Source organism: Sprattus sprattus, assembly GCF_963457725.1.
Source record: "Sprattus sprattus genome assembly, chromosome: 3".
NCBI classification, from domain to species: domain Eukaryota; kingdom Metazoa; phylum Chordata; class Actinopteri; order Clupeiformes; family Clupeidae; genus Sprattus; species Sprattus sprattus.
In genome coordinates, this window is record NC_137922.1 from 4,578,729 (window position 1) to 4,594,468 (window position 15,740).

The 15,740-nt window shown below is 39.6% G+C and overlaps 1 protein-coding gene across 1 annotated transcript; it reads right to left on the reverse strand.

Annotated features, from left to right (window-relative positions):
* Positions 1 to 2,528: 2,528 nt before the first annotated feature.
* Positions 2,529 to 5,973, reverse strand: LOC308362093 (membrane-spanning 4-domains subfamily A member 4A-like; the record flags this gene model as incomplete). Its single annotated transcript, XM_080834586.1, has 7 exons — positions 2,529 to 2,651; positions 2,739 to 2,816; positions 2,940 to 3,053; positions 3,189 to 3,371; positions 5,355 to 5,411; positions 5,592 to 5,702; positions 5,815 to 5,973. 7 exons carry the CDS (start codon positions 5,971 to 5,973, stop codon positions 2,529 to 2,531), a joined length of 825 nt encoding a protein of 274 aa, XP_080690712.1.
* Positions 5,974 to 15,740: the final 9,767 nt, after the last annotated feature.

The window sequence follows — 15,740 nt, forward strand, 5'->3', positions numbered from 1 at the left end:
TTGTCGATTGAAAAGATGTTTTTGCCGTCCTTCCTACGGGATCAGGTAAAAGTTTAATCTATCAGATGGAAATACTACGTTGCTCTGATTGGTTCTAGGTATCCAATTCAGCGAAGAGGAATTTTCTTTCCTGGTTCGTTGAAACACGCCCCATAATCACAGCCCAATAGTCCGGTCTCAGACTCATATTCTGACTAGAATTATGAGTATGACATCGTCAGGCTAGAATATATATATATATATATAGATTGAATACAGTTAAAAGTAGTCACAGCAGAACAGCAGAGGATAACAAACCAGCATTTTCTGTAGGCTACTATGAATTTTAGCAAAGCCTTAATAATGTATAGGCCTAGAGAATCTATTCAATTATGTCAATCCTACTATTCATGATAAATAAACATTAGCAATTTTGTTGGCTAGGATCTGCTTACATAATCACATTCATTTCAGAGAACATGGGAAACATATTAAAGACACAAATAACTCATGCTGTCACATGACTCATTCTTCAGTATTGCGGTGGCATATCTTGTTGCCACTGTTGGCCACATATTTTGCCATCAGCACTGATAAGCTATTCAATTATGTCAATCCTACTATTCATGATTAATAAACATTAGCAATTTTGTTGGCTAGGATCTGCTTACATAATCACATTCATTTCAGAGAACATGGGAAACATATTAAAGACACAAATAACTCATGCTGTCACATGACTCATTCTTCAGTATTGCGGTGGCATATCTTGTTGCCACTGTTGGCCACATATTTTGCCATCAGCACTGATAAGCAGAAGGAACCTCACTGGTTGCTAAGAGAGGCATCTGGAAAAACAACATGTGAAAACGGTGGATGAGCATGAGTTCAGTCATAATGATCTTTTCCATTTAAATGTTCATGACTGTACCTCAGAGGAGTTCAGTGGAGGTGCAGAGAGGTGTGAGGTGGGGGAAGAGGGGGGCACCTGGTTTGAACCGTATACCACCTGCTACAAAATCAAACATGCAAAGAGGTATATTTCATGTGCTTTTTCCTGGCTGACTGTGAGTAGGTACTGGACTGTAAAGACTGTCAAGACACGTGGTATATTGTGGGGCAGATTGTGGCCACTCCTCCAACCATCAGCACTGCTGTGATGAAGAAGAGGAGTCACACTGGTTGAAAGGCATCTGGAAAAGCAACACATGAAAAAGGTAGCTGAAGGATTCATACCCACCTTTTTATCACAAGGTCATTAGTAATGATCTTTTCCAAATAAATGCTCATGACTGTACCTGTGTACCCTGTGGAGGTTCTGATGGGTGGGAGGTGGGAAAAAGGGGGGCACCTGGCCTGAAACAGTTTTCACATATTTATAATTTTAGAGTGACCTGTAACTCTTCAAAACTACTGTCCCTACAAATGCATATTGATGAGTTTGGTGTAAACAGACCTGGGACATCTTGGTCAAAGACAATAGCCATTACGTAATGGCCCTGGAATCTATTTGTGGCCCGAACCCCCCACAGGTTTTCTCGACAAACCATGACCCAATAGCAATCACTGAATTACCATGCCCTTATCATATATACTGTATAGTTGTCATTTGCTAATGGGCGGGTCGTTAGGAGCTGAAACCTCACTCAGAAACTGAAATGTGCAGGAGACTAGTCCTATTCTCCTTACAAAGTGCTTATTTATATTTTTGTTTCAAACTTTGTACATTTGAAAAGAAAAGGGTCCAAGGTTTCTGGGGGTGTCATTTTTATGTTTCTGCAACAAGCTTTAAAAGCAATTCCCCATAAATGTGAATGAATCTTACTATTACTGAGCCCAAGAACGTGAACGTGATTTTGTGTATCTGAACTCAAACCATTGATTTGCCCTAGGGATTTTTTTAAAGAACAATATATTATGAAATGTAGAAACATTAAACGAAAAGCTTTTAATGTACATCAGATGATTCGTGTCACTTTGGGGACAGGGCATACCACGATACACAGCACAACGTATTAGGATTTGTTTTATGATAAGATACGGAACTGGTTAAACTGTGTTAATTTTACAGCACAAGCAACTGATGTTTCTCCTTGTCAACAACAAACTGTAAACACATAACAGGCACTGTATATCACATATGATGATGACACACACACCAGTATGTACAGGTTATTCATTCTGACAATTCATTTGCAGACAACAACGCAATATTATATGTTATAATCAGGTGAATGAAGCCTTAATAGTTCTGACCTAGACTCACTAAACAAATGTTCAAGAAAGTTATGGATGAGGTCAAATAAGTGACTCAGTGCTAAATGCCTTGAGGATGTATTCAGCCAGTCATTTGGAGAATGCAAGTTAGCTAAAGTTTCAATGAAATAGACACATTTAATAGAAAAAGTGTAAAGAAATTGCTTTACATGCATACATGCACACGCTTACCTTTTAAGAAAGAATTGAAGACACAAATTATTCAAAAGAGAGTCACAAGGTTACCACCATATGCTTGAGGCATAAAGCCTCCCCTGTAAATCTAGATGGAGTCACATGACCCATTCTTGGGTAGTGGTGTATTGTGGGGGCAGATCTCCAGGTTGGCCACTCCTCCAACCATCAGCAGTGCTGTGATGATGAAGAGGAGTCACACTGGTTGGGAAGAAAGGCATCTGGAAAAGCAACACATGAAAAAGGTAGTATTTACCACAAGGTCATTAGTAATGATCTTCTACAAATAAATGTTCATGACTCTGTACCTGTGTACCCAGTGGAGGTGCTGACGGGTGTGAGGTGGGAAAAGAGGGGGGCACCTGGCTTGAAACGTACACAACCTGCTACAAAATCAAATACAAACATGTAAAGAGGCACAGCCTACTCAGTGTTGAGTCGACTAACTGACTGACTTTGGCACCAAAAGTGCTGCTGGATTGTAAAAGATTTATCACAGTTTTACTCACCTCAGTGTTACAACAGCAGGTGGCTTTGCAGGCAAACGCAGACACACTTATGGATACAATGAACTCCAGCACCGACAACACTAGCATCACTCCAGCAATCCCCGATACCCTGCTCTGATATTGGGGGAGACAAGACATTCAAAGCTGAAATAATTGAATGACTAACCCGGTTCTAAATTAATTTATCATGTATGTTACACACTGCGGTTTATACTGTATGAAGTACTATGTGAAGTGAAGTGTACAGACCAAGAACTTGTCCTGGTTCAGACACGGTTGTTCACCATAGGCATTATAGCGTCTCCTTTCATATTCTCCGCGGCAACCACCGTACAGAACGTTGTCGATCTCGATAAAATCAAAGCTATGTAGAATTATGGCGTTCCCTGCAGTAAATGTGCTAATGATGTTCATCCCCAGTGAAGCTTTCACCTGCATGGACAACATGAAAGGGTAAATCATTAGAGGCATTATTGCTCAATAGATTTCAAGGTATATCTGCTGGATAATGTATTATAATCACCCAAATGCATTAAACTACCCAAAATGCATTAATAAGTGGCTCTTACTATTCACCATACAATTTCCGCATTTCACATCGAATTTGAACATGTCTCAATACTTCATAATAAATTAGTATCTTAAAGAGAAACTTCAGGATTATTCAACCTGGGACCTAATTTTTTAGATCTTTTAGGGTCTATTTATTTTACAAGGGTTTTTTTTTTACGATTGAAATCGTGAAAAAGACGAAAGTGTATCTCTATAGAGATCCTTTCCATGTTGTCAGAGCCTAACAAAAACATTTATGATAATATTTAACATTTATAATATTTATCAATGTATGTGCATGTGTCAGCCTATTGGGACTGTATATATGAATGGTATAGTGTGTTTCCAGCTTGCTACAAATATTGTGTGCTGTGACTTGTGATTGGTGCGCTCATGTAAGATGTATTGATGGCTGTGATCTGTTCACTGTTCACTGCCTGCATTGCTGTGATCTTCCTATTATGTGCACCGTGTGAATTGCATTGAACACTATTCCCCACACAGACTTCCAATTGGGGATTACAAATTACTATATGGCTTTGACATGGACAATTATCATTTAGCCTATGCACGAGATTGTGGGGGCAGAGAGGAGGGGTATAAAAAGAGGAGGCTACAGACTAACAACAAAATGACTGAGACAGCGACACCAAGCTACCCACACAGAGAAGATCACGCCTCTGATTGCCTGCTAATGGTCCCCTGTTCAGTGACTGTGGACTTATCCCGTGGCTATTTACTTGATTGAAGACTGCTTTTAAAACTCTATTATTCCCAACTTGTAATTAAACTAAAGCTATTTTTATACTTAAATACTTTGTGGCACTTCTGTGTCCTGGGCATTGGTAAATTTGAGGGGATGTTACAAGGTTACAAGAGCCATACGGCTGACACATACTTGCTCCATAGGATAACATTAGACAGAAGTTTTGAGGTTTCCTGTTTTAACATTCTAACTCAATACTGAACCTATTTCGGACCGTTTTGTCCCATGTAAAAATGTGGAGTCAAAAAGATCCCAGATTGAAAAATCCTGAATGTTTTCTTTAAAGCAGCATTGAGGAGGGTAATCTAAAACTAGCAAGCTAACTAAGGGATGCAGAACACTTTGCAAATACCAACACGAGCACCATGCTGGACCACACAACTCTAGGGCAGCTAGTGGGAAGGACAGGTGTGTTTATTTGTCTTTCACATGACCACATACCATCAAATGAAATTGAAGATGATTCTAAAACTAGTTCCCTAAAACATACCTTTAAAAGATAGTGTATTGAAAGTTTAATGAATGCTATTTGAAGCCCACAACTAATATCAACATATTCATCCAAACATGCTCCACTGGTTGGTCATCTAAAGAAATGCACTCCGCAAGAGCCTCTGATCTTCAGTGTCCTTGGGTTATGGTTAGGCCTGAGGCGTTAGGCTCCCTTTCTCTCCAGGACTGCTTGGGGGTTGAACCGATCGGTACACAGGGGTTGGCGATAACTTTTGTGAAGTCCGTATAGCTACTTACTTTTTAAGATTTAGAATTAAGTGGCTCTTATTCGAGCTAGTTGATTTTGTGCCTCCTCTTCATACATTTGCAGATCACATTTCTACATTCTGAAGACCTGATGTCCTCCTTGTCACAGTAATGTGCCCAATAAAATAACCTACTCCCAGACTGTCTGACTAACCTCGTATCTTGGTATTGGTCACTTTTCCAATGCCAAGTGTATGATGATGGGTACAGAGACATGGTTTCGGCTGAGTAGGCTATATAGTACCAGCACTCATACCGGTTGCATCCCTTTAAACTGTAAGATGTGAGATTATCACAGAAAGAATACCACATACCAATAGTTTTTCCCAAATACTCACCAAACACTGACTGAGATTCTGATTGGCTGCAACAGTGAGAGAACCTGCAGTGATGTACTGAAAGAGAGACATTTGGCATTTTAAACAGTCAACCCTAGTGCTGTAATACTGAAAAAAGGGAAAGGACAATATGTTTCAAAGAATACATTAATAGAAAAATACAGTAACAAACACATTTAACACACATATAAAAACACATTCATTTTGCACATGGATTAAGACTTTTTTTGATCTCACAATGATGGCTCCCCAGAACATGATCCCAGAATAAAGGGATACTGTTGATGCATAGAATGCCGTCACAATACCGAACAAGATCTCAACCATGCCAACCATTATTTGAACTGTCTGTGGAAAACAAGAAGAAACATCTTATGTCTCAGAACATCCTGCTCCATGAAAGTTGATTGCAAAGGACAGGTTTAACGCCAGATAACTTAATTAGGGTTGTGAGACTCACTCCAAGGGCTGCTGGTTGTCCTTTTAGGAATTTCCCAAGCATAGAGGAGACTGGTGGAACAACTCCACTCTGGGGTGAAGTGGCACTCTGGGCACCTTGTTGTGGGTACGAATGAGTGACCACCACAAAGCCACTAGCAGGGGGTACAGAGTTGGCCATCGTGGATGATTAACCTAAAACATTAATTACAAGGTGAGCCTAGTATAGTCTGTTCAGGGGAAATGCAAGTCATTTCCAGAAGGAATCTTCAAATAATGCTTGTAAACATGGTAATTAATATATGATTAGCTAATAAGTTGATGTTCTTGCTCAAGATACTATGCACAAGAAGAGGTCTATTAGCGGCTGAATGCCAGTATCTGTGTGTGGGCAGGAAATCACATGGCACATAGGTGGAACAAGAGTGAGCGAGTGTTTAACACGAAAACCAACCGTCAAATCATCTCTGTGGTTAGGGTAAGACACGAAATGTACTGCTTGTTTTCCAATCAGAATAGATTATAGTCTCATATAGAGTATGGAATAGCATAGAGTATAGAATCAGAATAGAGTATAGAGTATAGCATAATCACATCTCATTAATAGACTAGAGAAAACAAGAAATTGGAAGAAAATCTGAATTATTTTCAGCAGCACTGGGTTTTAGAGACATTCACATACTGCTGCTATTGAAGCTCCTTCAGACTGTTTCCTGCACCACACAAGACCACAAACCACTGACAAACATTTTCTCTGCAGATCTCATAGATACTTTGGTCAACTACCTGCTTCTCCCTGCATGAGTATTCTTATCAATTGTAGAATGGACCAGTACTGTACTTTGATTGAGTCAGTCTTTCATTTTAAACAGCGCTTCTGATTGGTTTGCGCTAGTAAGTAGTTTATTTTACCGATTTGTTCGACTTTAGTAAGTAGTTTATTTTACCTGTGTTTTAACTAAGACTGCCTCACACATACTTGAAATGAGCTGACACACATTTAGATAACTAAATATACATTTAATGTATTTTTGCAGATCTCATCTGAAATTGACATCTACAGAATAGAATTTGTCCCACACCAGGTAACTCACATTTTAACCTTGTAATTATCACGTGTGACATAGAATCCAGAGAGTTCACTGTATAACCTCCTATAAACTTGTTAACCTTCTAATAATGTTTCACAGCTATCAAGGATAATTCACTCAATACTAAGTTTAAGTCATTACAAAAAAAAACACTTTTACTAACAAATGTTTCCAAGAGGACAGAAGTCACCAACAGTACCTTTTGAGTGGGCTGCTGCTGCTGCTGCTTGACTTGTAGTCTCAACTGTACTGTATACTTGCTTCCGTGATGACTGCTTTAGTAGTAGGAGCTTTGCAGTGTTGCATTTTCAACCACAACAAAAGTTAAATTTAATGAAATAATATAAATAAAAAGCACAAAAAAGTATTCTGACTTCTTAGGCCATCACCTGTCTTCCAATAACTATAATACAATCACAATACTGCAATACTAAAAAAAAAAATCACTGTTTTAACAACCTATTTCCGGAACTCCGTAGTGTCTATAAAGTTTTTTCTTGAATAGCTTCTTTGAAGTTTATAGCATTTTACATGAATGCTATTCCTACAACTTTTTATGTGGACGTTGAAAGCTGAATAAAATCATCAGAAGTGTATCTATAATATAGTTTTATATGACTACAGGTATTTTCAATATCAACAGAAACAGAAGACTTGAGCCATTGTTTACCAATACTAGGGAAGAGTGTAACAAAGTCCACAAGTTGACATTCAATGGCTAGTAAAGCCACAAACACCCACAGAATGGTGGCTACCTGTTTCTAATAAAGGCCCCGTCACACCATAATGTTCTGGTCAACGTTCTCTGAAAGTTCTAATCGTTCAATTTTGAGCGTTTTAGGGCCGAGTTGGACAAATCTGCCGTGTGACTAGCGTGTGACTAGCGTGGAACTGATGCATGAGGAGCATGTAACAGCGACCAAGTGACGTGTCACTGGCGCGCAACGAACGTGTGCTGACGTGTCACTGGCGAGCGACGAACGATAAGTCAACGTTAGACGAATGTGTTGAGCGTGTGCCAGTCACCGACCCTGTGTATTGCTGCAGAAGCCCACATCGGTGTGAAAGGCCCCCCCCCTTCCCCTTGCCCAGGCCGAGGTTTTGAGATGTAAATTGAATTGACCTGGATTCAAACACACAAATTAAGTGTATTGTGTATCGATGGCTACTTTGTGCCTAAATGGCACCGTTTCTGTGCGGTTTTTAGTGCCGGTGTCCGGTGCGTCGAGCTACAGCTGTCCAGAACCGCGGAGGTGTGCGAAGGCCGCTTAATTAAAAAATCGCTGTAAGTCTATTTATTTTTAGGTGATTTCTTCTTACAGTTATACAAGGCCTCAGAATTTGGCTCGCAAGCAATGTTAATTATTCAGGGAAATAATTGTGAAACGTACCAGACTGCCCACATGCCTGCTGCTTAACTCTGAAAATGTGTATTGCACTTTACAGGAGACTGTGTGGCGTTTACACAACAGCGAGCGAAGCGCCATACCATACGACCCATTGCAAGGGTGAGATTATTCGTGTTAATAAAAAGTGACGTTTTGCATCAGAAACGATGTCCCTTTATAAACAAATGTACATTGCAGTCGTTAAACACATTTGATGGACGAACTATAGAAATATGCGTTATCGTTGTGTCAGCACAGCGGCACTTATTTGGTTTATGTTTACAGCTGATGGAGGTGAGGATGACCGTCTTGGCGAGGGAAGAAATGGACCTCTCGAAGAACGTCACCCTGGACCTGATGTCCGATGAAGAGGATTGCACAGACGAGGGGGAAACTGGCTGGATTGTGCGGCTGCCAGTTTTCAGAAGCAACGAGCTCTCTGACCTGTGTGCGGCTCTGCAAGGAAGACTCGACCGGGCGGGACCACAGAAGGCTTCGTGTTGGTACACCATTTGGAAAGACTACCACATTTCCACCACTATGAAGCCGTTCCAAAATGTTATTGTCCCAGATTTCAGTGCTGTGTTGCTGTTATTGCTGTTTATTGCTGTTTTTTTTCTCTCAGATGCAATGTCTGTTTTTCTGTTTAAATAAAGCTTTGGTTTTCAATTCCTGACTAAGGTCTTCAATGCTCAATTTGTCTAAAGCAACTGCCTTTCTATTAGGCCTACTATGATTATGATTATTTAAAGGATTAATAAGACATTCATTCATTTCATATATAACCATTATTATAATATTATTATACATAAATTACTAATTTCCTTTTTATGAGGCAATAGCTGTAAATGGGAGGGGCTACGATTTTGTCAGGGAGGGGTTTCCTCTACTTAGAACCCCAACAGAAAAAACATGCAACAGAACACTCTTCGTGGGTCCCTGACCAAGACAGATGATTCATCTCACCTAAAGGCTGCCCACTTCTCCTGGGGTCCGGAGGAAGGACATTCCGGGATAGGATAAATGCAGTAGCTAAATTCACAAACGACCTCAGGCCTGCGTGTGCGTGTGTGTGTGTCCTGTGTCCTGTGTCGCCTCCATGTATTCACGTGTGCGGTGTGTCGCATGTGCCGCATGTGGGATTGAAGTCTGACAATTATTATTACAATTATGTATTGTAGGCTGCTCAACACCAAGCTTAGACGGAACACATACAAGCATGTGACACAAAGTCTCTGTAAAGGTACCTCCAGTAATGCCCATGAATGTAATCAGTGCCCTAGAGTCAGACTTTAAGGACACAAGATCTAATTTTCTTGAACAAACTGGAAGAAGGCATAAGACAAAATGAACAGGGACATTATGAGATGCCATTACCATTTAAGCAATGGCCACACTTACCTGACAACAGAAAACTTGCTGGAACCAGACTGAATCACTTGAGAAAGAAGTTTTACAGAGATGACAAATACAAAAAGGATTACACAACATACATGAAGGAACTCCTAGAGAGAGGTGATGAGGAAGAGGTGCATGAAGATGGAATCCCAGGTGAACGATGGCACATTCCCCATCACGGCATGGGTCTCCTTTGACTGCTCTGCGAAGTGTGGTGACACAAGCCTCAACGAGCACCTCCTACCAGGGACGGATATGATAAACAACCTCACTGGTTACCTCTCACGGTTCAGATGGCATCCGATATGTGTGATATATAGCACATTTTTCTTCAGTTTCACGTTACAGAGCAGGATCGTAACTACTTCCGATTCCTGTGGTGGAAAGACGGAGATGCCACCACACAGCCTCAGGATTACCGAATGAAAGCCCACACTTTCTTACTGTCAGGTATGCCAATCACTGAGCAACATGCTAAGAGGGTGCCTCATCATTGAAATAAACTCTAAAATCCATGATGAGTAAAGTCACAAAATCCCCCCATGCTAGCACACACTGTCTGCCACACACTGAGATCACGATTAGCCTTGCAAGATTTTTGCATGAAAAGAAATAAACTTGCAACTTTAAAATGTAATAAGGGTAAATACACCAAGCATTTTTTGGTAACTTAACTTCACATTTACAAAAGAGAGCAGAAATAAGGGATGTAGGTGTAGAATTTGAGCTTGAAATGCCAATGCACACTTCATACAACTTTTAAATGGTTAGCAGCGCTTGCAGCACAACTACAGGGCATGACGAAAGGTTTAATAAACTGTGGTCAATGCGGTTTATATACAGTGTGGTTAATAGTAGGGAAAATAGAGTATTAATTCACATTTCTGTGCAAAAGGGAAATTAATAGATATTTATCAATTTCAATACAGCATGAAGCTAACATGCAGCTAACATCTAACATCCCAGGTAGCAATCTGACGTTGGGCCAACGTTGGGTTTGGTTGGCTAGGTTGGGGTGACCTATGTAACGTTGGGCCAACGTTGGGCCAACGTTGGTACAGTTGGCCATTTTTGGCTGACCTGTACAACGTTGGGCCAACGTTGGTAGAGTTGGCTGTGTTTGGTTGACCCACACAACGTATGCCCAACGTTGGGCCAATGTTGGTAGAGTTGGCTGTGTTTGACTGACCCACACAACGTATGCCCAACGTTGGTCCAACGTTGGTACAGTTGGCCATTTTTGGCTGACCTGTACAACGTATGCCCAACGTTGGGCCAACGTTGGTAGAGTTGGTTGTGTTTTGCTGACCCATATACCATATGCCCAACGTTGATCATGTTGGCCACTTTTTGTTCACCTATGTGACGTACGCCCAACGTTTACAACCAATCCTGGATTTTAGAAAATGTGTTAATTTGTTCATTGATTGATTGCTTTAAATACAATATTATGATCTGAAAATGTGTTAATTTGTCCATGATTGGATGCTTTGAAATACAATATTATGATCTGAATAATTACAAGGCAGTTTTAGCCTATAGTTAGGGTACGCCTACCCTTGATGGAGGCCTTCTCACATAATATAGGCTAACATTATATTCTCATGATGTGCGGTTAACTGAAATGGGTGCCTGTCGCTTTAAATCATTCATTTTAGACTGCGAAGATATTCGAAGTATTTGTAACCAAGGTTAAACAAAACATATTTTAGATTCTGATATGAATAAATAGTGAATTAAAGTCTAATACATTTTGTATTGGACTGATTAGTATATATTTATAAGTACTTTAGGAATTTAGCATATAATATTGTTTTAATGAATTAATTGTAATAAATTAAATGAAATGTAATGTTGGAGCGCCCTCTACAGGACGTAGTGCGTGCCTAATAGCACGCGCAACTTTTATTTTGAAAGAAGGAAAAAAGAGACGTTGACACTCAGAGAAAAACGGTTTCAAAAAGCTTACGGTCACAACTTTTTCAACTCACAACAAGTTAGCGTCTTGATGACCCAATTAGTTAGAAAAATCAGTTTGATGATATTTAGAAGTTGAATTGTTTCATATGAGTTTATTGAAAACGTACAGTTGTAGTAACAAGTTGTAATTTATGATTTATGTTATGCTAATGGAGTGCTAACGTGTAGCCTAGCCAGCTAGCTACAGTGAAACAACAGAGGATCTGCTTGATGTCTGTACAAGGATGTTTGTTTGAATATCGTACCCTTGAAGATCGAGACGAGGATTGTCCTTGTGTAGTTATCAACACTGAATTATTACTGACTTACCGACTGACTTAATACCCCTTGAACTAAGACGACAACTGGATGGCGAGCTTCCCACCGAACGAGAGAGAACCAAATTCTACATCACAAGTGACAGTTTGTTAGCTTCATAGCTGAAGACCCACGAAACCCGTAAGACTTTACATGTTTTTATTTTAAGAAGAAATTAAATGAACTTTGATATTTTGAACATTGAACATATTGATTGGATATTTGAATGTATTTATTGTAAATGAGATATCTATTTATGGTTTATGCTAGTTACTGTAAACTTGTAGCCTGACGATGTCATACTCATAATTCTAGTCAGAATATGTCATACTCATAATTCTAGTCAGAATATGAGTCTGAGATCGGACAATTGGGCTGTGATTATGGGGCGTGTTTCAACGAACCAGGAAAGAAAATTCCTCTTCTCTGAATTGGATATCTAGAACCAATCAGCGCAACGTAGTATTACCATCTGACAGATTAAACTTTTACCTGCTCCCGTAGGAAGGACGGCAAAAACATCTTTTCAATCGACAAATGCCTTGATCGCGTTTCTCTGTTCCTCTTTCAAAATGAATGCGCTGTCAATATCTGCTGAGATATGCCTGCTCACGTTACTTAATTAGCACTCAAGGCTAGAAGCTACCATTAGTTTTAACGATTATTTTGGCCAACACGTTAGCATAACCGATCAATAATGGTCTAGAGTGCTTTAGTTAGGACCTAAAATCCTCGGCAACACTCGTTTTGCGTATACACAACTAACCGAGTCAATGTAGACATAAAAAAGTCGTGTAGATAGCTTAAATCATATAAAATATGTCCCACTAAGCTCCCGAGACGGCGCCATCTTTGTTCGATGTATATTCCGGTATATTCTATCTATATCTGTCCATCAACGTATAAAGCCCGCCCTTACAATTTGATTGGTTTAGATTGCTTTCTCAACCTTTTTGAAACGTTAAATCTCTCCCAACTAACTCGATTCCAGACTGAATCTCCCAGACCAAAATTTTTGTGGGCGGAGTTCAGGCTGGTATCCAGGCTAGTGAAGCACAGGTGCAAGCCAGTTTAAAGACCCTATTATGATGTCATAATGGCCCAATGTAAGTCAATGGGAAAATTTAGATTAGTTTTTATTTAATATCTTAAAAAGTATAAAGTTTAGAAAAGTGAAAAATACATAGCATAAGTGTCCTTTACAAGACCTACGCGACAAAGTTTGAATGAAGTTTCTACGTTAAGCGGTTCGGGCTGAATTAATCGCAGAAAAAGGTAACAAGAATAAGAAGAAGAAGAAGAAGAAGAAGAAGCCTAGGAATAACAATACAGGGCATTTCATGCACTGTAATTAAACCTGTTTTAAAAATTCATCCCACATCGAAAACATTTGTGTAGCCTCAAAGTAGCACAACTTGACTAAAAATGTATTTTTTTTCCCTGCATGAAGAATCTAGTCCTGTAGTTTAATAATAATCTTGTTCTAGGTCCTATTATCTCACATGCTTAACAGTGAGCATTTAAACAATACCCTGCTATAAAAAAAGAAGAACATTATAACGACTAGATTTGCATTTCCTGAAGGAAATACCAGTGCATGCAAAGCAGAATAAAAAAAATATTAAGTAAAAGTTTAGACATGTAACACACTTCGAGGCATGCAGACAGAGAAAAAGGCCAGGGGACGAAAAGGAAGGGGAGAGGTGTGTAAAGGCTGATAGATTGAAAGACGTAGAGAACAGGAGAGCGATAAAGAAAGTTAGATAGTCATTCTGGTAGTGGTTGCTAGGATGATTGAGGCTGTTGCCAGGGTAGTCATGGTGGTTGCTAAGCTAATTGAAGTAGTTGCTATAATGGTTGCTAGGGTTGTCATGGTGGTTGCTTGGTTGGCATTATAATTATTATAAGTTATTATTGGTAGTACTGGTAGTTGTGGTCTGCTTTTATGCCACTGTATTTTTTACGACATTAACAATTAATTGATCAAGAGAAATAGAAAACAGTAGGTTACAATAGGTTATTCGTAACATGGCTGGGACAGCAGTGACTTGTGGGCTAACATGTAAACTTTCCTTGCAATAAATTAGCGTTATTGATCATCCAGTCTGAATCTAATGGTAATTAAACATCCATTCATATTGTGTTCTGAGCCTGCAGTGTTGTATTGAACATTCATTAACATTCAAATGGTCAGCCAGATGTGCCAGTCTGCAGTCCTTCACACCGAGCCAGACCCTTTACTGATCCCCTTCCTTTGAACCAGCCCCCCCACACACCCCACAAGGTTGTATTTTCTATATCTGAAAATTATTCAAGGCCAACACAGAAGAGACTTATACTACACTATGGACGATGTCTCCTAATCATAGACCTTCTGTCTCTCCGTCATAACGTGTGTTGGGCATTTGAGATCTATTGCATGGAATACGCAAAATAATCCAACACCCTACCGACCAGACTGGCATTCCATCGAGTCCTTTGCTAAATCTGGCAGCTGTAACCAACTTCAGAGGTAAAATAGAGGTACTATAACTTATATATAACTTATATAACTTTATATAACTTATATAACTATAATACAGTGTTACAGTTGGCCATATAACACAATCTTTTTTGTCGCACAATCTTCTTTTCTTTCAAATCTTATGTTAAAGCAACACTGCAACAACTTGCTACTTTTTGAGGTATCATCATTTCGGTATCATCTTCAAATTGATTTTGATGTTGTTATATATGGTCATGTAAGGGGCAGGTTAACACCCTTGTCGGTGTTGTGAAATGTAATTTGTAAATCTGTAATTCTGTGTGTGAGGTGTTAAATCTGCATTTGTGGATCATACAGCCCACACGTTCATCCTAGACTCCACTGATGACATTTGGAGACATTCTTTTTTCGCTTTTTCCACACACAAATATGCCCCTCCTTCACACAACACAGAGGCAATAGAGCAAGCACTAGGTGGCAGGCTTGTCTTATTCAGGCCGTAATGTACAGTATGTAGTAGCCTTAGAAGCAATAAGGATTGCTTGTGATTGCTGAGAATAAGGCAATATTACAGAGGAAGCATGCTTGGATACATGCCGGACTACCACCGGAGCTCAACAACAATGATTTCTGGAATCAGTGATGATTAGATATGGGTCATGGAACACATGATTACATCAACTTTAATAAAACTCGCTCACCATCAAACAATATCTGCTTAACAGCTATAAAGCACTACTTTAAAAGGTACATATCTAGCTGACAGAGCTAACCAGTTTACTCTAGCTTAGCAGACCTGGCTTCAGTAGCACTATCAATATAATAATAATAATAATAATTGTCAGACTTAAATCACACAAGCGACACACACTGCACACTGCACAGACATGAATACATGGAGGCGACACAGGACACACACACACACACGCACAAGCACACGCAGGCCTGAGGTTGTTGTGAATGAATCTTCTGCATTTATCCCATCCCGGTCTGTCCTTCTTTCAGGACCCCAGGAGCAGTGGGCAGCTTTTCTTTTTTTTAAGCACCTGGGGACCAGGTGAGGTAAACCGTCTGTCTTGGTCAGGGACCAACGAAGAGTGTTCTGTTCTTTTGCATTTTTTCTAAGTGGAGGAAACCACTTGTGAACACAGGGAGAACATGCAAACGCCACACAGAAAGGCCCTACATAGCGACTGTGATGCAGAGGCTGTTTGCTTCAGCTACTATAGTGACGTAAAGTTTAGCTTTTGCAGTTTCTAAAATTCAATCATATTAATCAAATAAGTAATTACTATTTGAATCATCTTTA